The 26227-nt window shown below is 42.9% G+C and overlaps 2 protein-coding genes across 19 annotated transcripts in view; one reads left to right on the top strand and one right to left on the bottom strand.

The window, feature by feature from the left end:
* Positions 1-14454, bottom strand: part of LOC106510465 (uncharacterized) — an 806226-nt gene extending 791772 nt beyond the window's left edge. For all 18 annotated transcript variants that reach the window (XR_014805374.1, XR_014805375.1, XR_014805376.1 and 15 more), the window contains exons 1-2: positions 14345-14454; positions 4895-5055 (exon numbers count right to left, since the gene is read on the bottom strand). The gene's annotated coding sequence lies outside the window, so the exon portion shown is untranslated. The remainder of the gene's footprint in view (positions 1-4894; positions 5056-14344) is intronic.
* A 126-nt stretch (positions 14455-14580) lies between these two features.
* Positions 14581-25764, top strand: DYNLRB2 (dynein light chain roadblock-type 2). The gene is made up of 4 exons (XM_021097077.2): positions 14581-14660; positions 18013-18088; positions 24211-24378; positions 25512-25764. The coding sequence occupies exons 1-4, from the start codon at positions 14658-14660 to the stop codon at positions 25553-25555; spliced, it is 291 nt and encodes a 96-aa protein (XP_020952736.1). The 5' UTR covers positions 14581-14657; the 3' UTR covers positions 25556-25764.
* The last annotated feature ends 463 nt before the right edge of the window (positions 25765-26227 follow it).

The following is a 26227-nucleotide window of genomic DNA, read 5'->3' as shown; positions in this document are numbered from 1 at the left end:
AACACCACCTTGTGAATGATAATAAACGGCAGGCTAAGCCGGAAGGTGGACCGGCCCCTGTCTGGGTCGGCAAGTGTGACACGCCCAGAAGTAAGCACCCAGTCTTTGGCCGAGAGGACAGGACCCCCTTCGGGGAGGTAGGGTTTCCCAACTCCAGCTTGGTCAGAAAGAGCCCCCAATTCTCAGGGGTTGTTATCCCTGTCTTCTTTTTTTCCCTTCATATTTCTCATTCAAGCTTCACTAGGAACGTGTATCATTTTGCCATTAAATTATGCGGGAGTTACTTCCCCTAAGGTCAGAGGAGCTGAGGCCTTTCCAGCATCCTCAGGTCCCTTCCTGGCTTCACGGAGCTGGTCATCCAGCAAGAGAGAAGAGCAATGAGGACAAAATCACAGGACTAACGTCAAATGTGATCATGACGAGGAAGAATTAAATCATACTTGGTAAGTGCCACAAACATGACTTAGAACGCACAACTGTGTGTTCAAATCGGGATGCTTCAGGCAGTGCAGGACACCATGGCGGAGATGAATTTATATTATGGGTGAAGAAAAGGGCAGAGAGAGCCAGTCCTCGTGAATGGAATATGACGATGGTTGCCCTCTCTGGTTATCACCATCAGAACGCCAGCCATGTGAACGAGCACTGCCCAGCCCTAGATTTATGTCTTCATGGCCATCGTGGGTCCAAAGAGAATGAGGCAAGGATGTCACAGCACTGCTGGGAGAAGATGTAGCAATGATGCAAATGCCCGCGGAAAGAGGATAACTAACCCTGCTATGATAGACTCCCCTGCGGGATTTAAAAGAATGGGCTGGGGCTCTGCATACGCATAGGAGACTATATCCAAACTCTATTGCCAGGTTAAAAAAAGTGAACTGGAGCATTCTACAGTCACATGTAGAGGATGCTTCCACTTGTGTGACATTTACAGAGAGGCATACACGTACACTCGCACGCGCACAAAATACCACTGGAAGAACACGCTCAACACGATGACAGTGGCTGCCTCGGGAGGGGACGCCTGGGTGTTCGAAGACAGGAGTGGTAGAGGGACACGCTGTTCGTGACACTTATTTCACTATTATTGGACACCTGTCACATGTTGTTAGAGAAAAATGATCTCCAACGTCACACGCGGAGAAAAGAAGTTTAAACAACAAGAGACACCATTCCTTCTGGAACCCGCCCTCCATCCCAAGGCTGTTTTAGAAACCAGGTTAAGTGGAATTAGATGGGTGGAGAGCTGGGGTCAGATGCTACTGGGAGGAAGTTGAGCAGTAAAGGAAGGGGGGCAAAGGCTCGTGGGAGCAGCAGACAAAGCCTCCTGGGCTGCTGATCACAGAGTGGGCGGAGGAGCCTCTGGTGGGAACACGATACAGGTGCCATATGGACATTGCGCTGGACAAAACCGATTCACAGAATGAAAAAAAAAAAATCCCCTTTCAAATCTTTTCTTATCCCTCAGATATAATAAAAGAGGAGGCCTCAGTTGGTACAAGTCTGTCTCTGTGACCTCCAGACACTCTGCTGGAGTTAAAATTTGATAACGGTGTTTTGACTTAACTATCTTTCTTTTCACTTATATCCTTCTTCGAGCAAATCACTCTGGCTTCCCACTTGTGTTTGTGACACAAAGCTTCCTTCTAAAACAAATGCATTTAATTTTAGTTTTTAAAAACAAACCCCTTTCAGTGAAAATATTAAGTAACCCAAGAGCTACAGGGAGATGTCAAAAATTGTGCCTGTGATGCATGAACGGCTGTAGTTGAGGAAGCAGTGACTTGAAAGAAAAATTATCCTCAGCCTAGAGTAGAGAAGTCGCCCAGTTGTGTGGTTGTGATTATTGTTGATTTTTTACTTTTCATCCCACTGAACGAGCACAGAATAAAAATGAGGGAGGTTTTTCAGGAAGCTGCAGTTTTGTTCTCACAGCCAATGGTATTTAACAAGAATATCATTAGTTTCCCAGAGCCGATTCTTTGCATGACTAAGAACACTTAGAACCAAAAGTGCAGGCACAAACTCCGAAGGCCTAATTAAAAGTATGATTCTTGCCCCAGCGCGTAACACTAGCCCTTCTGTTAGTATCCCATGAGAGACGAAACACCTCCACTGAAATCACATTTTCCTGCGCTCTCCCTCTCCAGGTCCACCACTTTTTCATTAGCTAATCCCAATTAGAACACTTTTTTACTAAAGCCATAAATCTCTGCCACTCCCTATCAGCATAAATTATTCAGTAAATAACCATAGTCTGTGTCCGTCCAGAAAAATAAAACCCTTTCTTTCCCCCATCCATGGGGCTCAGAGCTGCTAGGTCAACACATAGGGCTTCCGGTCTGGGGGTTTTTCCCCTGTCTCTTGTATCACTCATCTTAAAAGAAACACTTCTCTTAGGAAGAAAATCACCACCTATGACCTTCTCTAAAATTAGTCACTCTCAGGTCAAGCTTTCTCTTCCTACTTGTGGGCAATTTAAGGGAGTGGGAGAGGCTTGATCACTGTGTTAAAATCTACCTCTACCACCTTCTGGCTCAGTGACCTGGGACACTCACACTGGCTCAAGTGACGAAACAGACCTCATAAGAGTCTGCTCAAAATAAATGAAGAACCTTAATAGGCAAGGCTGAGCACAGAGCCTGGCACAGAGTTCGTGCTCATTAACCTCAGCTGTCCACACTGCGTGACTACAAGTGGTGATCTTGGCTGTTGTTCCTTTTGCGGTCGGCAACTGCTTAATCCAACATTTCATACCGTAAACTAATTAAGAGAAACATACCTTATCCTGTGATTGATTTTCAAGCTCATTTATTACTCATTTCTCTATGGTTTAGTTTAATTAAATTGAGCAGCATATCAAATATTGATTTTAATAAAATCTTGATTAAGATTCGAGCAATTATCAAACACGATTTTTCATACCATTCCTGCATTTCAATGGAACCAACGGGAAAACTAATTTGCTTTTAAAATAAAGAAGTGATTTACATATATATATATACATATATATATATATACATACACACACATATATATATACACCTCAGGCCATTTTCAGAAATTAAAAAAAAAAAACGGCCTCCCAGTCTTCTTATTAGCACAGATAAGCAGCAGCGTCTGACGAGGGTTATAAAAAGCTTAATCCAAGTAGTCATCGCCAATCAGGAAGGAAAAGGAAAGAACAGAATAGAATCAATTCCTTTGATAAACATTAATTTAGCATCTACTAAGTACAAGGCACTGTCCAGCACTTTCCAACCCAAGTTGGGGTCAGGAAGAACAAATCCTAGAGCCAGCTTTAACAAAATTCAGCCAGGCATAAAAGTCCATAGTTTTACCAAATAATAACCGGAGAAGTACACAAATTCCAACACTTGAGATTATTCTGCTGTGGAATTTATGTGTAGAGGCTCATGCTTAGAGGACTACGATGTGAATGGGATGGCCTAAATTATCAATAGGTTCGTATTAGCAATGAACCAGGACCATAAGACACTGAAGAAGTTCCATTTTGGTTTGATGGTTAAGCGCTTTAAAATTTTCTAGCCTAAAGCTATCGCAACAGCACCACCTAGAGGATTCGGAGAAGCACCACAGGGTCATTTCCCTGGCCTGGGCCATTCATTCTCCCTATTTAGGCAGGAAGAAAAGAAGCTACTGTACTCCTGCTCTCCAGTCACTTAAACCTTATCCCAACACTGATTTAGAGGAGTTGAGAAGAAATTGACTTTCTATTATTAAAACGGCTCACACCAGTAGATGCACTTACTAATTCCTTTCTGCTGGCCAAAGCTACGTCAGGGTTCTGGGGTGGGGCTGAAAGGGAAATGACAAAACAGTTCCCATTCTTGCTAGTTCTCCTCCTCCATTTTTATTTATTTATCTTGTCATTTTTCTCAATCAGGAAACTGCCATGGAGGCAGATGAAAAGGAGTAAATTTTAGCAAATAAAGTTAGTCGGCTCTTCATAAGAACTAGCGCTCTCTTTGTGTTATTTGGTTTCAGAATTTCAGCCCACTCTCCTGACTGCAACCTCCAAGGGGAACTGCAAAAATGCAGTTTCATTATGTCGGGGCCAGTGACCTGCCGGTGGAGTGCGGTCTCACTGCCACAGGAGGGCGCTGTCTGCCTCCGTGAGGACAGGGAGCCACAACTCACCAGGCAAGGCATGAAATGCAGTACCCTCCCTGAGTTAACGTGCACCTCCTGGCCTGCATATGCGAAGCCAGGGTTCCTACCTAAACACACCAGAGAGGGGTAGGGGGCCATGGCTCATTCACGGCAGTTTCCCAGATTTCAGGTAAAGCACTTCAACCCAGTTTTTTCAAAGTACTACTGGGTTTTGCCTAGAGCACTCCCCCCCCACCCCGCCCCGCCCCGCCCCATGCACCAAAGCCTTAGCTAAAGTCACGCCCAAGTGCAGTGACTTTAGTTCCTTGAAACATCTTTGTTCTGTCGCCCATGCTTTTCCTTCCATCCTAGCTCCAAACCTATCACCTAACAAGTGTCTGATTCTCCTTTACAACGTGGCATAGATACTCCTAATTCCAGGAACCCTCCCAAGGCTTCTGGACACCAGGCCATGCTGACCTCTTACGAGCCCCGACTTGCCACCCCTCTCCCTCAAGGAACCCCACTGTACAGGGATGTAATTACGTTTATTAAGCATATCCCCACTAGATGGGAGGTGCAGGGGATATTCCTGTCTTATCCACAGTTGTGGTTCCTGCATTCCCATGTAGCTCAACTAGTCCATCAATTCTTCTGAAGGAATGACTGCCCTGTGTAAGCATGACTCATGCTGGGAAGGACTGCGGTCCCCCACATTGCCTCCATCTCTTTGCCTTCCAAATAGGTCCCTCCATCCCCACCAACCTGCTTTGTCTCTTACCTCGGTCTCCGAATCCCTGCAGGGGTCAGGAGAAAGGCCCAAGATTCTACAAGTGACGCTGCTTCTTGCTGGCCAACGTTTACAGCAATTCCACTTGGTCAACTCCTGCATCTGCACAATCCTTCTAGGATCCACCGAACCCATCTCAATTCCAGAGTCGGCTGCAAGAGAAGAGGTCAACCAAAATGTTTACAGGAGGGCTCTTTCTGGAATGTCTGGTGTGCTGTAAGGAAGCAGCCCTCAACTGGGAGGAGCAGGACGACCCTCCCTTTCCCAGCAGATAACACATCTCCCAGGTGCGGCACACGTGAGGGCAGGAGAGGAAGGCAAGGACGAGATCTTTGCCTCTGGCTGGACTACTCATTGTGTGTCTGGATGAACTATGATATTTTGGAACGAGGCAACCTGAAGAGTACAGAGCAGGCCTGCGGACAGACTCAGAGCCCTCCCGGGAAGTTCCGGACTGGTATGAAATGAGATTTACCACTCTGGACTCTTATTCTGTCAATTGGCTTCTTTGCCTCAGAGACTCTATCTGCACGCCTGCCAAGCTCAAGGGGTTGTTGGGAGGGCAAGTGAGACAGGGCCTGTGAAAGTGCTTGGAAAACTGTGCCCCGCTAGCCCAAAAATGAGGGATGAGGGATTATTGTTAACAGAACAATCTGCTACTGTTAACAGGCTTCCCCATCAGCCGACAGCCAATACCCTTAGTTTTAAAGGTCTGGAGAGACTATGTCACTGTCTACGTATCTTCACACAGGTTTAATTAGGAAGTAAAACGTACAGCAAAATTAGCCTAACATGTCTTGAGTGATAATCAGTAGATTCTGAGAGTAAGAACAGGCAGAGATGATTTAGGGTACAATAAAGGGAAAACAGCATATACCACTGCGCTATTTTGTTTTCATATTTAGAATTGTATGGATGGAAATACGCATGCAGAGTATGATGAGTAAACATTTTTCCACCAGTTATCTTAGACAAAGATTATCATCTTAATTCGCTAAAAAACATTTTTAATTACTGAAAACTGAAAAACATAGTATGAGAGTTTCCCAAAACAGACAAAAGATAGCAAGTCACAGTTTCAAGAGGCACAACGAATATCTAGCAGGATAAATACAAAAAAAAAACACACGAGGAGTTCCTGTGGTGGCTCAGCGGGTAGTGCACCCAACTAGCATCCGTGAAGGCGAGGGTTCCATCCCTGGCCTTTCTCAGTGGGTTAAGGATCCAGCATTGCCATGAACTGTGGTGCAGGTCACAGACACAGCTCAGATCCTGTATTACTGTGGCTCTGGCATTACGCCAGCAGCTACAGTTCCAATAGGACCCCTAGCCTGTGAACCTCCATATCCCACGGGTGCAGCCCTAAAAAGACAAAAAAAAAGACCAAAAAAAAAAAAAATCAAACTTCAATGTAGAAGTGATCCAGTTTCTCCACATCCTTACAGCATTTGGTGTTGTCACTATTTTTTATTTCGGTCATTCCAGTAATGCTAACTCACTGTGGCTTTAATTTGCAATTCCCTGATAGCTAATGATACTTAATATATTTTTATGTGCTTAGTTGCTATCTGTATCTTTTTAGTGGAATGTCTTTCGCCCATTTACGAACTAGACCATTTGGTTTTTTTATCATTAAGCTTTAAGAGTTCTTTGATAATTTTAGATACTAGTCCTTCAGCAGATACAGGATGTGCAAATATTTGCCCCCAGTCTGTACGTGTCTTTCATTCTCTCAGGAGTGTCTTCACAGAGCAAAGTTTGTAACTTGGATGCAGACTAATTTATCCATTTTTCCTTTTATGGATTGTGCTTTTGGTGCTAAGAATTCTATGTCTATCCCTGGAGTATAAAGATTTTCTCTTATGTTGTTCTAAAAGTTTGATAGTTTTACATTACATTTAAATCTGTGATCCATTTTGAGTTTATATATAAGGGTGTGAGCCTTATATCAAGGATTTGTTGGTTTTCTTTGGTTGCTTGTTTTTTTGGTTTTTTGTTTTTTAGGTGTTCAATTTCTCCAGCACCATTTAATGAAAAAGCTATGTCCCCTTTGTCAAAAATCACTTGGGTATACTTGTGTGGGATTATTTCAAGATTCTCTATTCTGTTGCACAGGTCTATATGTTTATCCTTCCACTGATACCACACAGTCTCGATAATTATAGCTGTACAATGGATCTTGAAATTGGGTATAGCATTTCCTCCAATTTTTTTTTCTTCTTTTTCAAAATTGTTTTAGCTATTATATTTGGCTTTCGATTTAAACATTAGGAAAATTTTTTCCACACTCACAAAAAAATCTTGCTGGGATTTTGGCAGGAATTGGGCTAATCCTGTGCATCCATTTATTTGATCTTCTTTCTTTTCTTCAATCAGCAGTTTGCAGTTTTCAGCATACAGTCCTATGTAGATGCTGTTAATGAAAATTTCATTTCTAGAAACTGTTTTCATATATTTCTTTGCATTCTCTACATATTCAATCATATCATCTCCAAATAGGGACAGTTTTTATTTCTTCACTTCCAATTTGTTTGGCTTTTATTTCCTTTTCTTGCATTATTGTACTGGCTAACAGGTCCAGCACTGCGTTAAAAGAACAGGGAAAGAGGACATCGTTTTCTTGTCCACTGTTTTGGGAGAAAAGCATTTGTCTTTCAACATTAAGTACATTATCTACAGCTTTTCTGTAGATGATCTTTATAAAGTTATGGAAGTTCCCTTTTATTCCTAGTTTGCTGAGTGACTTTTCTAAAAATCATGAATCGGTACTGAATTCGATCAAATTCTTTTTTCGCATCAACTGATTAATAATGTGATTATTTTTTGATTCATCGGTCTGTTAACACAGTGAATTAATTACACTGACCGATTTTTCAATGGCAAACCAAGCTTGCATCCCTGGGATAAACTCCAGTTGGTAATGGTATATAATTCTTTTTCATTGCTAATTCTTATAGCTAATATCTTGTTACGGGTTTTATATGTACAGTCAAGGAAGATATTGGTCTACAGTTTTCTTTCCTTTTATAAAAAAAAATTTTTTTACTGCCTTTGGTTTTGGTATCAGGGTAAGGATAACATCATAAAATGAATCGGGAAGTTTTCCCTCTTTTATTTTCTAAAAGAGATTGTGCACAAACCACGTTAATTAGTCCTCAAACATTGTGCAGATTTCTCTGGTGAATCTCCAAAGGAGATTTCTTTTGGGGAATTTTCAAATTATAAATTCGGTTTCTTAAACAGGTACAGGACTGTTCAAATCATCTGCTTCATACTGGGTGCGTTTTTGTGGTGGGTAGTTTTACGGAACTGGTCCATTTCATCTAAGCTGTCAGCTGCATGTACGCAAAGTTAATAGAACTTTTCTATCTCTGCAAAGTATGCGGTGGCGTTCCATGTCTCCTTCTTGATACTGCCTGATACTGTCTCCCATTTTTGTCTTCGTCCATCTTGCTTGTCAATTTTATCGATCTTTTCAAAGAACTCTGATTTTTCTCTATTGCTTTCCTGTTTTAACTTTTACTGATTTCTGCTTTTTATGATTTACACTCTTCTGCTTACTTTGGGTTTATTTTGCTCTTCTTTTTCTAGGTTCTTAATGTGAGAGCTCACATTATTAACAAGCTGCTTTGCCCTTTCTAATGTAATACTTCAGTGCTATAAATTTCCCTCTCATCACTGATTTGTGTCACACAATTCTGATATGTTGTACTTTCATTTTCATTCAGTTCACTGTCCTATTTTTAGTTTCGTTAAGATCTCCTCTGTGACTCACACATTACTTAGAAATGTGTCATGTATTTTCCAAGTGTTTAGAGATTTTACCATTATCTTTCTGTTATTGATTTCTAGCCTGGCACTACTGCCATGGGAGAACATACTGTTTGATTTCAGTTCTTTTAAATTTATTGAGGTTTGTCTTATGGCCCAGGATGTGGTCTATGTTGACATACGCTCTGTGGACTCTTGAAAAGAATATGTATTCTGCTGATGGTGGTTAGAGTGTTCTATAAATGTCAACTAGATCCTGTTGGCTGATGGTGTCAAGTTCTTTACCCCCAGTGATTTTTCTGTGATTCTTCTACCAACTGTTGAAAACAGGGTGTTGAAGTCTTCAACTATCCCTGAAGATATGTCTACTGCTCCTTTAAATTATGTCACTTTCGGCTTTACATAGCTTGCAGCTCTGTTGTTTGGTGTATACCTGGACAGATTTTCAATGTGTTCTTCAGGATGGACCATGTTATCATTACATAACATTCCTGTCTGTACCTGGTGGTTTTCTTTGCTCTAAAGTCTACATACCTTCTATTAATACAACCACTCCTGCTTTCTTTGGATTACTGTTTACATGTTATATCTGTTTCCATCTCTTTTTTACATGCCTTTATAAGTACATCTGAAGTTAGTTACATGTAGACAGCATAAAGTTAGGCCATGTTTTTTAAACCATTCTGATGATACCTGCCTTTTATTGGTTAGGCAGTTTATATTTAATGGAATTCTTCACATGCTACCGTGGAGTCCAGGGTCTCCAAGGGGACTTCACTGAAACTGCTCGGGGAGTTCCCATCATGGCTCAGTGGCTGGCGAACCCGACTGGCATCCATGAGGAAGAGGGCTCCATCCCTGGCCTTGCTCAGTGGGGTAAGGATCTGGCATTGCCGTGAGCTGTGGTGGAGGTTGCAGACACAGCTTGGATCCCGTGTTGGTGCGGCTGTGGCTGTGGCTGTGGCCGGAGGCTACAGCTCCAATTGGACTCGTAGCCTGGGAACCTCCATATGCCATGGGTCTGGCCCTTAAAAAAAAAAAAAAAAAAAAAAAAAAACTGCTCAGGACAACCATTCATCCAGCCCTGTGAAGAGTACCAATTACTTACTCGCCTCCTCTGACAATCCCCTAGTGGTGACTGAGGGGAACTACAGCAAGGCAAGAGTGGAAGTCTGCATGCTTCACTTGGCCTTTGCCAGTGCTTGGCTGGAGCAGGAAGGTTATTCTCTAAGAGTTTCTATCTTGTTGGCTGGAATCCTCTGGCTCAGGAGTAGGCTTCTGTTAGGACTTTTTAAAATGTCTTGTGCCTATCAGCATTCTGGATTATCAGCTTCTTTAGCTCCTAGTCTAGAATATATAAGGCAAAAAGGAAATCCAGGTATCTTAAATCATGTCATTCCTTGGGTCCTAAGGTGCCTAGGCAACCTTCCTGATTTACTCCACTGTCAAAGTCTTACGTTTGCATATTTAATTTCCAGGATTTTTAGTTACATCCCATGGAGAGGACTGTGGAAACATACATCTACTCCATCTTTCCAGAAACATAAACTATGGGTCTTTTTTTAAAGAATTCTGACGACCTCTCTTTTAGTTGGAGCGCTTAGATGATATCCATTTAATGTAATTGGTAATATATTGGAATTCAATTCAACAATTTTATATCATTTAATGGTTGTTCCATTTGTTTTCCATTTCTTTGCTCCTTTCTCTTTTAGATTATGTGAACAATTTTTAGTGTTCCATTTTAATGTATCTGTTACGATGTTTTATTGTATCTGTTTATATACTTTTTTATTGGTTGCTCTAAGAATTATACACCTCACTTTTCACAGTCTATTTAGAAACAGTACTTGAACACTTCAGGTAGAATGTGATGTAAGGTTCTGTCCCTTTAGCCTCCCCCACTTTGTGCTGTGGTTATTTTACATATTACATATACATACTGTGAACAATGTTTTGTTTTCAACCATCCAACATATTTTGAAAACTCAAGAGAGAAAAAGTCTACTACAGAGGTCAGCAAATTTTTCAGTAAAAGTCCAGATAGTAAATATTTTACCCTTTTCAGACCAAAAAAGGCAGGGGTAATGACTGGGAATGGCCATGTGGAAGCTTCTGGAATGCGGACAGTGTTCTATTTCTTGGCCTGGTTGCGTGTCGCACACGAGTTCACTTTGTGGTAACTCAATGACAGTACGTTTTGTTTTATGCACTTGACTTTTGTTAGTAAGTCACCAACTCACTTTTGTTTAGTGCGCCAAACTTTTTTGGTCTTATACCAACCAGTGAAAGTCATTCTGAAACTAAATAGATTAGAGAGACTGGATGAATATGTATCAGCAACCTTGGGACGGAATTACCAAGAAAAAAGAAGGGGTACATAAGTGCATGGAATTCACTGTTCCCTTCAGCCCCTTCTTTCTTGAACAAAATTAACAGTCTGGGAAATATTTACAGTTCTCCCTCGACTTTGAGATACAGAGAATAGCTATTGGATGCAATACACAGAGATGGGAACTGATTCTGGAGCTGGAAGTTTAAAAATGAGAAATGTGAAGAAAGGAGATTACAGGTAGATGAAGTACATTAGAAAAGGGACAAGAGAAGAAAGGGAAAGACGTTCTTTAGTGAGAAAGTCAATAATATGATTTCTGGATTTTTCAATTGAGGACATGAAGGGAAAGGACGTTGAAGAGAGGGGAGAGAAGAGAAACGGGAGGGACGTGAGGAGGAAAAGCCTAGAGAAAGAGAACAATGAAAGGAGAGGGGGGAGAAAAGAAATGGAGGGAAGAAGGAAAGATGCACTAAGGAAAGGAAGTAACACAAGAAAGAAACGTGGTTCAGTGACCCACGGTGGACACCTGATACAAGCCAAGCATTTTACCCACATATCATTTACACCTTGCTGTTCCTATTTTATAAATGGGGAACAGAAGCTCCAAGAACTTATCTTACTCACAGAAACACACCTGGAAACACCAACCCTAGCTGCATGTAACTCCAAATTCTGTGCTCTAGGACATTACTTAATTCCAACAGAGAGGCTAGCTTCATGGGAAGTAAATGTTTATGTGACATTTGAGTCCTGGAAAGAATTACCCTAGAGGGTGCCTCTGTCCTAATCAAAAGTAGAAGACGGCTGATCTTCTGAAACCCTAAATCTCGAATGCCATGGCCCTGGGTCAGCTGTGTGTGATACTCACTGATAACAGGGACATCCCTAATTCTGCCTCAGTATTAGGGACATTTTCAGAGAAGCTAGGGCACACTTTTTTGAGCAAAACCAGTAGAGTACCGGGAGACGTTCGGGTGAAGTTTACAAATAATACTTTATCTTGTGAGAAACTGGGCACAAAATAATGGCTCAGTGTTTAGGGATTTGCCAATTAGCAGGAATGGCAGCGTTAGATAATATATGGGGTAGCAGAGAAAACCCCAGGAGAAAACTCAAGCTGATGAAGTTACCTTGATTTCTTCAGACTAAGCAGAGAGCAGGAACAAATGATCAAAGAGACAGAGAGACCCCAGAAGAAAATCATCTCACTTTGACAAAATCATACATGAAGCATAGTAGACCTTATCTTTGCATGTACCACAACCTCGGGGGTCACTTCAGAGTACTTGCCAAAAGCATTCATTAATTCCTCCACTTTAGTTCAAACTTCCGTGGCACTTACTACGGGTCAAAAGAAATGGTGAGGGGACAGATGGGAGAAGAGAAAAGGGGAAAGAGGGACTCCTACGTACTGAGGATGGAACAGGGACCATGACAGACACCGCCGAGATACTTCATACATACTGCACGGCTCTGGATATTCATTCTTGTTCCAAAACGGCATAAAAACCCAATCAAGCTACCTCCAAGAAATAATTAGAAGTGAAAATCGATAAGGAGAAAATGACTCATATTCTCCGCATTGATTTCCTGTGCGCAGCAAGTCAAACTTGACTGTTGGCTGGAAGTCAGTTTGGCTACTTCTTATTACGTTTTCAGCAGTTGGCTACTCCTGTCAGTGCCTTTCACGCTGGAGCCTCTCTTTGCTCTAATCACAGCTGTCAGCTATTGAATGAGTTTGACACCCTGACTTCAGAAACAAGGGGAGATTCACATCCCACGCATATGCAGCCGGTTCCTTCATTAAAGCTGATGGACATTAGAGATAATATGGTGCCCTGCCACTGATTTCTATAAGCAAAACAAATGGTGGCACAATTAAGTAGGCATCTCCTGGATCAGAAACACCCAGAGAGCCCAAGAATCACACTTCTTACAATTCAGCCAGTACTGCTATAAATGCCTATACTTTTATTACTAAAAAGCAGTACAGGCAATCCGTGTAAAGCTAGTCCTACATACACACACACACCAGACTCCTCCCGCACTATCTTGGCTGCCCATTCCAAACCATCTCAGTTGGAATTCCAATGCCGAGTGACAAAGGACCTGAGTTAGCTATTGTGACTTGGTTTTTTTTGAGAAGTCTCGTTTCCTGAAGACAAAAAAGGGGAGAAATGACAGTGACCAGGATCCCTTCCTCTACCAAGGGGGGGGGGGGGATTGAAGCAGAACTAGAGCTTCTCAAGAGTGTTTCTGTACATAATGTAAAAATCCTAAACTGACAAGACCAAACTGAAACGGATCATCTAGTCCAAACCCTCCCAGTTCAAAACCATTCCTGGGGAATCCCTGACAAGAACCTATAGAAATTTTCTAGTTGATGTTCCTACCTATTGCCTGTCTTGTTTGTGGTGAGACAACTTACTGGAAATGGAAGCACAAACCAGATCAGTATTACAGGGATCATTATAGCATGGTCCCTATGAAGATGCATCTGCAACTCACCACTTGTATTTAGTACTCAGTTTAGTAATCAAAGCCCTCTTCAAACCCTAGGACCACATGAAAACACGACACAAAATTTTCCTTCTGTGCCTCACACATAGCTGTGCTCTTCCTCCCAGGCTACAAAGATACACAATGCCCTTCAAACGAGCAGGTGACTTCTGACCATCCCTAACTGCTCTTTAACTTGTTTCCCCACCAGTTCCTTAAAAACCCAGCGAGCTGCTTTTCTATGGCCCTCGGTAGAACCTCCGACACTAGCATTTACAGTTTTACAGCAACTCAGAAATGTGGGCAAATAATTCTGTAAAAACAAAAATAAAGATCCTAATACACTAAACAAAATTACCAGTATGGAGCAACTCTTCCCACTGAGTGAAGGGCAGCTTGGGGGTGCTAGAAGTACGGAGAATATAAGCCGTAAGATGGCGCTTCACCTACTGCTTTGGGGGTGGGGAGATGTAAATTAATGAAAATACATAAGCTACTACTTTTCGATGCTGCGATATAGTTCTGCTTTAATTAAAAACAACTGTCCTTGGGGGCGGGGAACAAACCTATCAGCGCCGCACGAGGCAGCGCGACAGTTCTCCGAGTGTCACAGGCATCGGAGTCTAGTACCAAATGTCACCTCGGAGTCAGACGGACCCACCCCGGCTTATTTGGTCCAGAGCACGTATCACACTTAGACGGTATTGCTTCGTTTTGTCGCATTCGGCTGTCTCCCGCGCTAGAATGGACCCCAGACCCAGAGGAGAGCCCGGGACGTGGTAGGTGGTCAATAAATCGTTCTTGGATGAAGAAGTGCCTGTTACACGAATGCGTACCTCAAGGAATGAATGAATGAGAGGACGAACGAATGACCAGGAGCCCGGCCTAAGCCCCTCGGTACTCCTCGACCCCAGGTGAGCACTCGGGGCCACGCTCCCCAGCCTCCGCTTATGGCGGCCGGGAGGCGCCAGGCCAGCTCGGGGCGGAAGAACCTGCCTGGCGGCTGCCCGACCCGCAAACACGCAGGCGCGGCACCAACACTTCCGGAAGGTCACTTCCTCCCCGGTCTCCTAGCAACGACTTGGAAGCGTTGTTGACATCCTCGCTGCCGTAGCGCTAGATTGAGCCCAGAGTTTCGCCGCCCGAGCGATGGTAAATCCGGGGTCTCCGTCCCCGACCCGCCGCTCTAAGGGCGAGGGGTTTCGCTGCCCGGCTCCCGGGACCGATCCCGGCCCGGCGGGTCCCGGGGCCCGGCGGGTCCCGGCACAGCGGTGGGCTGGGTGTTCCGCAAGCTTCTTGGAGGGGCGACGCGGAGACCCTGGAGGGACTAAAAGCTACCATGGAAGAGGGGGAAGAATATATCTAGATGGGAAAGCTGTCTTGGGGCATATATATCTAAGGTGGGGGGGTGGTTCTTGCGGTAGTAATTGGGGAGGGAGAATATCGTAAAGAGGAAGAGAGATACGGAGGGGATGAAAGATCCTGAGGGGGATGGGAAATCTCGTTAAGAGCGAGGAAATTTCGTAAAGGGGAGGGGCGCCAAAGAGAGGAGAAAAATCTCCCTGAGAGGAAAGAAAGAGATGGGACTGGGAACGCAAGGGAATGGAGAGAAGGGAGAAGGAGGAAACATTGAGGGGGGGGGGAAAAAAAAAAAAAAAAAAAAAAAAAAGGAGGAGTTCCCTTTGTGGCTCACTGGTTAACAAACCCGACTAGAATCCATGAGAACGCAGGTTCCATCCCTGGCCTCGCTCAGTGGATTACGGATCCGGCATTGCAGTGAGCTGCGGTGTAGGTCGCAGACGCCGCTCGGATCTAGCGTTGCTGTGGCTGTGGTGCAGACCAGCAGCTGTAGCTCTGATTCGAACCACCATATGTCACGGATGGCGCCCTAAAAAGCAAAAAAAAAAAAAAAAAGAAAAAAGCAAAAAAAAAAAAGAAAGGGGAGGAGGATAAGAAAAGGATAGTGGCGACTGAGGAAAGTTTGAAAAAGAGCAAAGTGAAAGCAAAAAGTTGTTGGTTTTTTAAGAAAGGAATGAAGGAGTTCCTGTCGTGGCGCAGTGGTTAACGAATCCGACTAGGAACCATGAGGTTGCGGGTTCGGTCCCTGCCCTTGCTCGGTGGGTTAACGATCCAGCGTTGCCGTGAGCTGTGGTGTAGGTTGCAGACTCGGCTCGGATCCCGAGTTGCTGTGGCCCTGGTGTAGGCTGGCAGCTACAGCTCCGATTCGACCCCTAGCCTGGGAAACTCCATATGCCGCGGGAGCGGCCCAAGAAATAGCAAAAAGACAAAAAAAAAAAAAAAAAAAAAAAAAAAAAAAAAAAAAAAAAAAAAAAAAGAAAGGAATGAAAAGAAGATTGGCCATGGGGATTAGGCGATTGTATTAAGAGGTCTCAGAAATCACGAAAGAAGAAAACACATGGGAAAAGAGTGAAATGCCAGGAAGAGCAGAGAAAATTGTTCGGTTAGAAGTGAAACAGAAAAAGAAAAACGAGGGCTGTGGCTGAAAGGATCTGTGGCGTTGTCTTATAGACAAAATGGCAAAAATGTACTGTTAGTGCTCTCCTGTACCGCTATTATGCTTTAGTGCAATGCTTTCCAACGTGAGATACAAACATTAGCTGCAAATACCAAAAAAACAGAGTGAATCATATCAGAGAAAGCCATTCCTCTTTCCTTTTTTCTTTTTTTTCAGCCTTTAGACTATAACCAGGAAAGTTTCTGACACTGTTATTTCGTTAATAGCACTGTCATTTCATAGTTTCGATTTTTCACCTGACGAGCAGACCTCAGGCTCAGAACTTTCATTGGTGTAGAATTTAATAATATGCTCTTTCTTTGCTTTGTTTTTATGGTTATTTCTGCCTATGACAAATGATACCAGATTTGCATTTGTGGTAGTGATGTATAGCTTCCTTTTAAAATGCATTTATTTAAGATTTTAGCAGTGAGGTAATTTAAAGAACCTGCTGGGTAAATAATATAGATGTTATACATAATGGCAAAAATTGTAAGTCTAATACATGAATGCCTGAAATTCAGAAAACACCTGCTATAGTGGTCGAAAGAGGAAATCAGTGCTCCCACCCACATTAGGGGCAAAAGAAAACTGTCTTTTGACTAAATGTAAGGTATATCTGTACAATGTTAGAAAGAAAAATACATCATAAATCTTCATCACAAGACTGCAGAATACTGTTTGAATTCATAAAATCCAGTGATCAATCAATTAGAAAAATATGCAGGCTTGAAAAATTATGCTTGATTTTAGCATTAGTAGAAGGAAAGAAACTATGCATAAGGTACATAAAGTTGAGTTTAAAACCCAATGGTGGAATTCCAAAATAATCATTCACGGTTGAACATTTATCTTGCAGAGACCCAGGTTGTAGTTATCAAGAGAATCCTGGAATTTTAGAATGTATTGTTTTTACAGAACATCTTGAATTTAACCATCTGAACTCCCAATTAGGTGACCTTTAGGACCAAGGATGTGATTTCTCATTAAGTGATGCCTTTTTTAAAATGATTTTTATTTTTTTCTGTTATAGTTGGTTTACAATGTTCTGTCAATTTTCTACTACACAGCAATGTGACCCAGTCACACACACACACATATACCTTCCTGTTCTCTCATTATCACAAGTGCCTAGATAGAGTTCCCAGTGCTCTACAGCAGGATCTCATTGCTTGTCCACTCCAAATGCAATAGTTTACATCTACTAACCCCAGATTCCCAGTCCACCCCACTCCCTCCCCCGCGTGACAGTCAACCACGAGTCTGTTCTTCAAGTCCATGAGTTTCTTTTCTGTGGAAAGTTGCATTTGTGCCGTAGATTAGATTCCAGATGTAAGTGATAGCATATGGTATTTGTCTTCCCCTTTCTGACGTGCTTCACTTAATATGATCATCCACATTGCTTCAAATGGCATTATTTCATTCATTTTATGGCCGAGTCATAGTCCACTGAACCAGTTTCTTTATCCATTCATCTGTCGATGGACATTTAGGTTGTTTCCATGTCTTGGCTGTTGTGAATTGTGCTGCAATGAACTAAGTGATGCTTTTAGACAGAGGGAGGCAGGGGTATAGCTCTAAACATTTTTTTTTTTCAACCTGGAGTATAGAAAAGGAGTTTTTCGCAGGAACACAGATAGGCCAGTGAATGAGAGATGACCAGCAGCAGATTTCTACCCAGTGTGGAGGATGTTCTTCCAGGACGCAGAGACAGATAAAAATGGAGTGAGGTCTGTGAGGCAGTAAGTTTTCTGTCTCAGCAAGCTTCAGGCCAAGATATTTGTCAGGGTTGTACATAGGAGGTCTTATAAAGGCTTGTCTATGGGACTTGACAGTTTCAAAGCTCTCTTCCCCAAATCTGAGATGATATCATCCATTACCTTAGTTTAAGGAGACTGAGGGATAGGGCTCTTTCTAAACAGTGATCTCTTTAAGACTGGGGTCACCACAAAGACTCTTCTGGTTAATTGCCTTCCTGATCTCTTCCAGGCAGAGGTGGAGGAAACCCTAAAGAGGATCCAGAGCCATAAAGGGGTGATAGGAACGATGGTTGTAAATGCAGAAGGTAAATACTTCTCAAGTTGCCTTCTTGACACGCAGAACCCAGCCAAGAACCTGTTTGTTGTGCAAAGCCTTACAACAGATGTCTTAGAATTTTAAACCAAAATTATATCCTTTGGAGGTTCCCACTATGGCACAGTGGGGTCGGCAGTGTCTCTGTGGTACCAGGATGCAGGACTGATCCCCAGCCTGGTACCGTGGGTTAAAGGATCCGGCATTGCTCCCGCTTTGGCATCGATGGCAACTGCAGCTTGGGTCTGATTCCTGGCCCAGGAACTTACACATGCCACAGGTGCAGCCAAAAAGAAAAAAGCATTTACTTATCAAACATCTACTGAATATCTATTATGTGCCAAGGACTCTGCTAAGAGATAGGGAAGTCAATATTCATAAGATATGTACACAGATACCTATATATTCCTAAGAAATTATCCATATTGTCTAATTTTTAAAGCTTTAGTAACTCTTCTAACATGTCAGGAGTACCAGCAGTAAAACTGTTATATTGAAGATGGGAGCAGTACCGTTGTCGGCAGCTTCCTTGCGTTTCAACATTGTGAAAAGCCTAGAGTTACCATCGTCATTTTCAAGGCAATGATTCCTTTACCGTAGTTAATATAATCTTTGAGAATTAATTGTAATGCAATGTATAGTGTAGCCTTTGTGGTTACAGTGTAAGAAGGGCCAGTGTCTGTCAACCTATGAAATCTGTCAACTTACACCAGAAACTTGCTTTCAATCCACAAACCATTCTCACAGTCCACAGAGCCTTGTCTCTGGCACATTGCTCCACGCTCAGCAATGGTGGCAACTTCTTAAAGGCTCGTTTCGTTGCATGTGTAAGGGCAAGAGGTGCCACAGATCCCAGAGTATTAGCTGAAATGAGAGTAGATGCTTCACACAATTCATGGCATAACCACGGAACTGATCCATTGCCAATTCACTGCTTGGCAACAGACTCACAGCCAATCCTTATTATGGAGCAGCTCCATCAGTAAATATCTATTGAACCACTACCCACTGAAAGTCTGCTTAAACTCTGAACTTCCATCCCTTATCATTAAAAAAGGAAAATAAGCTACTTTACTGATGATTAAAGGAAATAATAATTGTCAAGTGCCTGGTGCAATACCCAGCACTTAACAGAAGTGTAATTAAATCGTTCTGAGAATGTGGGAATTTTTAATTTATTTGTACAGATAAGACATTTGATGTGTTTTACAAAATAATAAAATCAAATTTAAAATAACTCATTGTCAAAGGAATATAATAAATTCCCCCAGCTTGAGTGATCAGGAGGGAGAGGATTTAACATCAGCCTACAGGTAAATCAAGAGCTATGCCTCGGATATCCAGAAAGCAGCCCAGCCTGAGAGGGTGGTTCTGGCTGAATTGGTTTTACTCCCAGGCATTTGCATAAACTCTGCCACACCCCCTCAGATGGGCTATTTGCATCAGTTCACAGAGGTGCTGTGTTCCTTTCCTCTGGCTGCCTTAACAAAGCACCACACTACCCGGTGGCTTAAAAAGATTAGACACTTAGGAGTTCCCTGGTGGCCTGGAGGATAAGGACACGGACGACATCAATCAACGTCGGTACTTCTCAGGTTACTACTGCGGCTCAGATTCAATCCTTGGCCCAGGAACTTCTGCCTGTTGCTGGCACAACCAAAAAAATAAAACATAAGAAAACTGTAAAAAAGATTAGACCTTTATTCCCTCTCGGTGCTGGAAGGCTGGATGTTGTTACTGGCAGCAGGTCCAGGCTCTCGTCAGAGGCTGCATAGGAGGGTCCTCCCTTGCTCCTCTCCCAGTTTCTGGTGATTCCCAGCAATCCTCGCACGGGCTTGTGGACAATTCACTCCAAGCTCTGCTTCCATCGTCGTGTAGTGTCCTCCCCTCTGTGCTCTGTTTTCTAATCTTGTAAGACTCCGTCATTGGACTAGGGCCCACACCAATCCATATGATGTCATTTTAACTCATTTCACCTTCAAAAACCCTGTTTCCAGATAAGGGTCTTTCCTCACATTCTGAGGTTTAAGTCGAGCTTAAATTTTGGAGGAATCACGGTTCACCTGACCCCAGGCGCGTTCACCTGTGACAGCCGGTACCCATGTATCGAGTGTGTTACTTTGACAGACTTAAAGGACATGATCCTGGCAAGATGCATGAAATGTCTAAAAAATAACCATGCGTCTTGATCTGTAATTCCACTCCTAGGAGTTCGAGGAGTGATGAAATAAAGATTTAGGTGCAAAGGATATCACTGAGGCATCATATATAATAGCAATAAATAGACAAGTCAATCTGTCCCATTTTTAACTTAACTGCATAATATCCATTTGAGGAACCATTACTCTATTTAAAATGTTGACGAATATTTAGAATCATGGGACACTACTCACCAATATTATATGAAAAATAGCAGGAAACGATGTAGTGGCCAGCGTTTTCTAATCCCAAGTACAGCCAGGCAGACATAAACACTTAAACATGGAAGAAAAGGCAAGGATATGTTATGGCGTTTCTCTCTGAGTAGTAGAATTAAAAATGACTTTTGTTTTATTTTCCTGACGTTCCTCAATTAACACTTATCTCATCCAAAGGCCACAAAACATTATTTTTAATATCCATTAACTTCTAATTAACCTCTACCAGGATGAGGCTGTGCTAGGACTCAGGGCACTTTTCTGAAAGCCAAATTAACCTTTTTTCCCAAAAATATAAATGAGGGGCTTGTTTTTATGGTCAGATTATTAACAACCAGAGCATATGACAAGGATATTCATTAATAGCCTATAGTTTAAGTTGTGTGATCAGAATGAAATGAGATGCTCCATTTCAGCAGCCTACTCAATTTGAGATGAAAGTGCCATTTATTAGAGGGCGGCTTTGCAGCTCTCAGAAGTCCCATGATGTTTAACACTGAAAACATCTAACTAAGCTGGTGTTTATGTGTTCTTGTTCTCAACCAGTGGTTTTCGTCTACTAATTCTAGGCAGTTATTATTGAAACCTAGACTTCCTAGTCATGGCTGAAAAATGGACTTACCTGTTTCGCCCAGTGCTGAGTGGTACAGGTTTTTGTTAGTATATTCTTTGTCAACATTGGTTTCCCAATAATAAAACCGTTCACTGTTTACAATGATGCAGCCGTGATCACTGACTTACATATGGGTGACTGTGTATATCTGTTTCCCAGAAAGCCCTATCTGGCATACATTCTTGAGTATATAAGCCTGATTTCTGTAAGCTCTTAATTTTAAATATTCTTGACATTTCTAACAATCCATCATTTGAAGTTCATTAGATTTTTCAGCCATCCGGCCAATTCCTTTTATTTTTTTGAATGTAATCTATCAATCAAAGTACAAATGTACAGTTCGAGAATACCGGCTTACTGGCATGGTAGTCATTCATATTTTAAAGTGGTGCCATAAATTCCAGGATAGCAAATTCATACTCTTTGTCCTTTTAGGAATTTATCCTGCACATACATACAAAGGTGAAATGGCATCCACACAGACGTATTCTGCGGCCTTGTTTATAAAAGTCAAAGACTGGGAACAGCCCAGATGTCTGTGGGAAGATACGTTAGTTACAGGCATTGCAAAGCATCCCTTCAGCCAGCAGTCACGTTACGCAGTCGTTAACATCAATGGCCTAGCTTTATGCGGACTGAATGGACCAACTGCCCCAGTGTATTAAATTTCTTAAATTAAGGTACAGAGCAGAGAAAGTTACAGTTGAAGAAGACAAACACAAACATATTTGAATAGACATAGACTATCTTTGAAAAGACACAAAGGGAACTGGGAGCAGGGGTTACCTCTCAGAAGGGGAAGTAGGGAAATGTGATACCACGTGCTAAATTACTTCCTAATAAACTGTTTTAATTACAGCACATGGTACCAAGCAAGAACTCCATAAATATTTGTTGATTGATTTTTTTTTTCCAAGGGTCTACAGTGGATATAAAAAACTCAGGTGTGTACTTATTATTCAGAAAGGCTGGCTTCTTTTATTTATTAACTTGGATCATGAATAGACTAGCTAAGTAGGCCTGAGCATCTGATTCATAATCTTGTCATCTCCATTTTAAATAATTTATCCTGGTTGTATTTCTTTTTTGACTCTGAGCAACACAGACTTTATAGGTAAGTCACTATTCGGGATGCAGAATAAAACTGTTCATTACTCTTAAAAGCACTCTTAAAGGGTTGAGTGTTTACTACACTTCCGTTTCCTGTTGGTTAAAGACACATGCCCTGTGATGGTTCACCAGGTGTGAAAGAAAGAACTGACTTCTGGAGCATAAGTGACCAGTAAACTATAATACAAACTTCGCAAGTTAGATATATCCCACCTTACGTCCTGAATAGGTTTTGCTATACGTATGGTCCTCATCTTGCTTTGCAAGACCTATCCTGGAGACCATGGTTTTCTTAAAAAGCGCTGAAAAGCAATGGGGTCCTACTGTACAGCACAGGAAACGGTGCCCAGTCTCTTGGGGTAGACCTTGACGGAAGATGGTATGAGGAAAAGAATGGATATATCTGTATGATTAGGTCACTGTGCTGTACAGCAGACATTGACACAACGCTGTAAATCAACTATACTCTAATTAAAAAAAAAAAAAAAAACTAGCAGTTTTCGTTGTGGCTCAGCAGCTTATGAACTCAACTAGGATCCATGAGGATGTGGGTTCGATATCCGGCCTCGCTCAGTGGGTTAAGGATCCAGCGTCGCCGTGAGCTGTGGCAGCTCAGGTCCCACACTGCTGTGGCTGTGCTGCAGGCTGGCAGCTACAGCTCTGGTTTGACCCCTAGCCTGGGAACTTCCATATGATGTGCATGCGGCCCTAAAAAGCAAAAAGAAAACAAAAGAAAGAAAAGAAATGGGTCTACTTCAAAGTTGGAGTCGAGGCTTTTAAAGAGTTTCATGAAAATGGGTAGAATCCCAAGTTAAAAGTGTTCATCTTGTTTGCCATTCTCTGGAGCTCGATTCTCCGTGGGAAAACCCGAGAGAGCCACGCTAGGCTTTCCAGTGGATGGGCTTTAATTCGGGAACCTGAGGAACTGGACAGGGATCCCACATTCACCTTCATGTGTCCCCCTAAACTAAAGGCGCATTTGCCAATCAAATCCCTGGAATTCCCTGGCTTATCTGGTGGTTCTCAAAATAACCCAAAGGCCGGCTCCGATTAGATCCAATGTAAGTAAAATACCTAGCCCAGCACCTGTTCCATAATAAGCACTGAGTGACTTGAATGGAACGGCTAGGTCTGAACTGACTTGGATTATACTTGCATATTCTTCTGGCTAGATTCTTCCAGTTCAATTAATAGATGCTGCTTTAAACTCATATAATCAAACAATAGAGCCCACAAGTAGCCACATTTAACCATGCTTGAACCTAGAATGAGTGCCCTGCAAAAGCATACTGTCTTGGTTGCTCTATTTTCTAAGATGAAAATTAAGATTTGCGCAATACAGTATGAGGATGTGACAAAGAAGTTTTGAAAATCCCTTTTGATGGACCCTCTAGCATGTGCGGCGACACAGCTGCCTGTGTCTGGCCCTCAGGGAGACACCAGCACCATGTCATAGACCAAGCATCTCAAAGGCGACTGGCCACAGACGGGAGGCTTGGGGGATGCACTTCTGACATGTGTCACCTTAGAAACCACCAACAACTTCCAAAAGGCTTGTGGACCAAAATGCTCACTGCACTGTTAGCTACAAAAACAAAAACACACTCCCTAACAATCCAACAGGGCCTTGGTGATATTATGGTATGCCCATAAAACAGTGACGTGCACAGCCCCTGAAAATAACGTTGGTGGCACTGTCAACAAGGAGAACACGTATGCTCTCGTTTACACCAAGAAAACACAAAGCAAGGGTCAAATTTGTCATTACAGTTTGATCCGATGACATTTTTAGATCCATGTAGAGACCAAAAGGTTGCAAGAAAAAAAGTAAAACCTGTTACCAGTGAGGATTACGAGGCAGCACGTTTTCTTCCTCTTTCAACTATCAGTATTTTCCAGTGTTTCTACGCCCTACGTGTTCCGTTCATAATCAGAGAACAATTTTTTTTAACCCCAACCGGAATCTCCTGCCAGGCATTCCCATCCGAACGACCCTGGACAACTCGACCACGGTTCAGTATGCAGGTCTTCTTCACCAGCTGACCGTGAAAGCCAAGGGCACAGTCCGAGACATCGACCCTCAGAACGACCTAACTTTCCTTAGGATCAGATCCAAGAAACATGAAATCATGGTAGCTCCAGGTAACCCGGCCGTTCCAATGCATGGTTAAAGCATCTGTCTGCCTTACTGGCGAAAAGCTTGGACTCAGAGGATGGGGAGGGAGGGTTTTAACTTGCACGATGACCCGTGATGTTCTTTAGTCTTACAATGAAGCTGTGTGACTGAACATTCCAACCTAAAAGTTTTGTGAAATGCATCAAGAAGTTGAATTTTGCCCACTTGCCTTTGGTGTGAGTAATCAAAAAATGGAGGCGGTGCGGGTCTCCTGTGATGTGAACTTAGCACACAGACACTCCGAGAGTGGGAGAACCATCTCCAGTCTGGGGGGGCGGGGGGGGGGGAGGCAGAGGGCAGATCAAAGGTCTCTAAGGTCTTGGGAGTTCCCACTGTGGCTCAGAAGGTTACAAACCCATCTAGTGTCCATGAGGACATGGGTTCAATCCCTGGCCTTGCTTAGTGGGTTAAGGATCCGGCATTGCCGTGAGCTGTGGTGTAGGTGGCAGAGTCGGCCCGGATCCCACGTTGCTGTGGCCGTGGTGTAGGCCGGCAGCTACAGTTCCAATTTGACTCCAAGCCTGGGAACTTCCATAGGCCACACATGCAGCCCTAAAAAGCAGGAACATTTTTTTTTAAAAAAATCTGTAGGGTCTTAAGCCTCGACTGTGGGCACATTCACCAGGCCTCCCAAAGACCTGAGCCACAGAAATACTTCCTTCCTTGAAGGAGGTACATTCACAGTGTTAGCGGAGATCAGTATAAAACACGACTCCTGATCCCTCAAGCTGGTCTGGAACAAACCTCTCTATAGCACATCTGTAAAATCAGAGCTATCCAGTAAATAAAGCTGCTCCGACACCTAGGTTCTCACCCACGCCCCACATCAGAATCACCTGGAGAGCTTTTTATAAAGATAAAAGTACTGATACCTAGGCCTCCCCCTTAGACCAATGAAGGCCGAATGTCTAGGACTGGGCCCCAGTTGATGGCATTTCTTGAAAGCTCCAGAGCTGATTCAGATGTGCAGCCAGGCTGGGAAACCTGGTCTCCATAAGCATCCAAGTAGGGTTTTGAAGAGAAAAGGAGATGAGCCCAAGTATTCGTTTATTACCTTTGATTCTTAAGGTGGCTTAATTTTGCCCCTCTCTCTCCACAGATAAGGAGTACCTCCTGATTGTCATTCAGAATCCATGTGAATAGGCCTGCCATGGCCAGGCCAGGCCTGTCCTGTGATGCCAGGCTGGAGACACTGCACTCCTGAATGACCACGAAGAGTGTATTGCAATCTAAATGCTCTTGTGGCTGTTCCTTTCTAGTTTCACATTTAAACTCTTCTGCATGTCTCATTTAGACCCTTTTGAATGTACTGTAAATTTGTGATTTAGCTATGCAATAAATTCTGGTATGTATGTCCCTTTTTTAATGCACAAAAATGAAGGATTCCAGTGAGAAGACAGCCTTGCTTGAGACTGTTGTTTAGTCTACAAGTAACTGCTACAGAAGCGTAATTTTGTCCATTGAACAAACATGCCAAGGAGACTCCGTGGAGCAGTGGGGTCTGTGGGGGAGGCAGGACTTCCCGACCTTCACGGAGGGTTAAGTGCTTTCCCGGCTCCAACAAGGGAGGCAAGAAGCTGGGAGCATGGTTCTCGGCTGGATCGACTCTGCCCCCTGCAAAACCCCTCAGGCTTGTCCTGCCATCACACCAGCCCGAGGGGACCCCTGGGAGCGGGTCTTGAGCAAGGATGCACAGGACAGGATGAAGGCTGCCTGGATAACTCCAGGGCAGCGTGGGAGAGGGGGAGAGTTATTTTTACTAGATATTTCCAACATTCGGAAAAGGATGAAAATGAGAGAACAAGTAGAATCGAT

Source organism: Sus scrofa, chromosome 6 (genome assembly GCF_054392235.1).
Source record: "Sus scrofa isolate SSC_HxYL_T2T_F1_AM1 chromosome 6, Sscrofa_HxYL_maternal_Yorkshire_Landrace_v2.0, whole genome shotgun sequence".
NCBI lineage: Eukaryota > Metazoa > Chordata > Mammalia > Artiodactyla > Suidae > Sus > Sus scrofa.
This window is presented reverse-complemented; position numbering and strand designations above follow the sequence as displayed.

Coding starts and splice junctions, on each gene's coding strand:
- DYNLRB2 (XM_021097077.2), top strand. Junction 18,089..24,210: donor GATGGTTGTAAATGCAGAAG/GTAAATACTTCT, acceptor ATCTCCTGCCAG/GCATTCCCATCCGAACGACC. Junction 24,379..25,511: donor TGAAATCATGGTAGCTCCAG/GTAACCCGGCCG, acceptor CTCTCTCCACAG/ATAAGGAGTACCTCCTGATT.